At 33.5% G+C, this 2090-nt stretch overlaps 1 protein-coding gene across 1 annotated transcript; it reads left to right on the top strand.

Annotated features, from left to right (window-relative positions):
- The first annotated feature begins 213 nt into the window (after window positions 1–213).
- Window positions 214–1565, top strand: LOC147862289 (short-chain dehydrogenase reductase 3b-like). Its single transcript, XM_087321999.1, has 2 exons — window positions 214–323; window positions 677–1565. Exons 1-2 carry the CDS (start codon window positions 307–309, stop codon window positions 1476–1478), a joined length of 819 nt encoding a protein of 272 aa, XP_087178125.1. The 5' UTR covers window positions 214–306; the 3' UTR covers window positions 1479–1565.
- Window positions 1566–2090: the final 525 nt, after the last annotated feature.

The raw sequence follows: 2090 nt of genomic DNA, 5'->3' as shown, positions 1-2090 counted from the left end.
TTACTTCTTGTTCTACAACATTATTGGTAAATGTTTAATGTCTATTTGATGAGAAAATATATTTTAATTCCAATATTTGATGTATCATACATGGTGGAATTGAAACCATGGCAATACTATTGCCTACACATGTCTCACGTCTCTTTGTCATTTTGCAATAATTGTCTTTTAATCAATTGTATGTGTCGGTGTATAATAACATTGAATTCCTAACTATAAAATGAGCTTAAGATTGATTGTCATGCTCATTGTATTTTTATCCTTTATAAGAATGAACTGAAACGTTACGAAATCTTTGAAGAGATAATGGCAAGTGCTCAAAGGTAGCTTATGTCATTTTGCTTTATTCTACATTTAACTAGTCATGCCATTTTATTTCAGCCATCTTAATATGGCTATTAACATACTATTTGATTCAATGGTTTTTAGGTTTCCATACAACATTAATCTAATCAATATTGTTGGTTAATATGTTTACTATTACATGAACTATGGTGCATTGACATAATAATTTGAGAATGGCAATATTTCATCCCAATGTGTTTTAGCATAAGTCTCATCATTATTGTTATAAACTTGTATACAATTTTTGCAGTTTAGACAAAGTTATAGTCTTTAAAAAGATTGTTAATCCCTTAAGATTTAATTTTTGTGGTTCGTATTTTGCATGGGCTAGGCTTGAAGGCAAAGTGGCCATCATCACTGGTGGGGCAAGCGGCATTGGTGAGGCGACCACTCGTTTGTTTGTTGAAAATGGTGCCTTCGTCGTAATTGGAGATGTCCAAGATGATTTGGGCACCCAACTTGCGAACGAGCTTGGTGACCATGTCGCTATTTATAGACATTGTGATGTCACAATGGAGTCTGACATGGAGGGGCTTGTAACACAAGCATTGACAAAGTGGGGAAAGCTTGATATAATGTACAGTAATGCTGGTATTATCGGAAATTTTACTGGTGGGATGCAAAACTTGAATATAACGAACTTTGACAATGTGATGAATGTGAATATACGTGGTATGGTTCTCGCTGTAAAACATGCTAGTAGGGTTATGATTGACAACAAAACAAGGGGTTCTATTATTTGTACTGCGAGTATGGCAAGTGTTACATGCACTATAACACCTATAGAATACACAATTTCTAAACACGCCCTTCTTGGGCTTATGAAAGGAGCAGCTCGTGATCTAGGAAAGTACGGCATTCGTGTGAATTGTGTTTCCCCATCAGTACTCATAACACCACTTTCCTTGAAATGGTATCGTGATATTCCTGGTAATAACTCAATACCAGAGCATGAGGTTCAAAATTTTGTTAACTCTACCAATGTTCTATCTGGTCATACATTTTCTGCATTAGATGTTGCACAAGCTGCCTTATATTTAGCATCTGATGATGCCGCTTTTGTGAGTGGCCACAATCTTCTTATTGATGGTGGCATAACTATTACTGATCGAACATACCAACAAGAAAAATGACATTTCAAAGATACATTTCCTTTATTATGAGAATAATGTATGTTTATGTAATAAATAAGTTGAATACTATGAATGATGTCTTCAAAAGTTATGGTAGATGACTATGCCATCTACAAATATAAGTATACAAACTTGTAGTCTTTCTCAAATAATTGGAAAACTTTGAGGTATTAAAGTATGAAAATTACGAATGGATTACTTGAGTTGTATCTTGAGCCCATTTCAATTCAGCTTGTTTGATTTATTAATACATGTTTAAATTTAATGCTATTATGGTTTGCATTGTTGTTAAATGAGTATGTGTTTTCTTATAAGGGATCTTAAGGGTACTTTGGATCACATTTCAAAGAAGAAATTTGATTATAAAACACTAGGACACAAGAGTGTAAAACAATAACATTGCCCTAAAAATGAAGAACTAACGTAAAGAATGTTTGTGTATGTCATTGGGCTTCAAAATCATCATATATATATATTTCCAAAAAAAAACTCCTTCCATTAGTTATAAAATTTTACAAACAAGATGATTATGTACAAATCCCTATAGGGACGTGATAGTTCCATCTTTATGTGAATGCCCACTGACTCAAGAAAGGGAGAGGACGACCATTG

This window comes from Azolla caroliniana, unplaced genomic scaffold (genome assembly GCF_043228905.1).
Source record: "Azolla caroliniana isolate FFs.n. ecotype wild unplaced genomic scaffold, voAzoCaro1.0.p SCAF_7, whole genome shotgun sequence".
Classification (NCBI taxonomy): Eukaryota; Viridiplantae; Streptophyta; class Polypodiopsida; order Salviniales; family Salviniaceae; genus Azolla; species Azolla caroliniana.
This window is presented reverse-complemented; position numbering and strand designations above follow the sequence as displayed.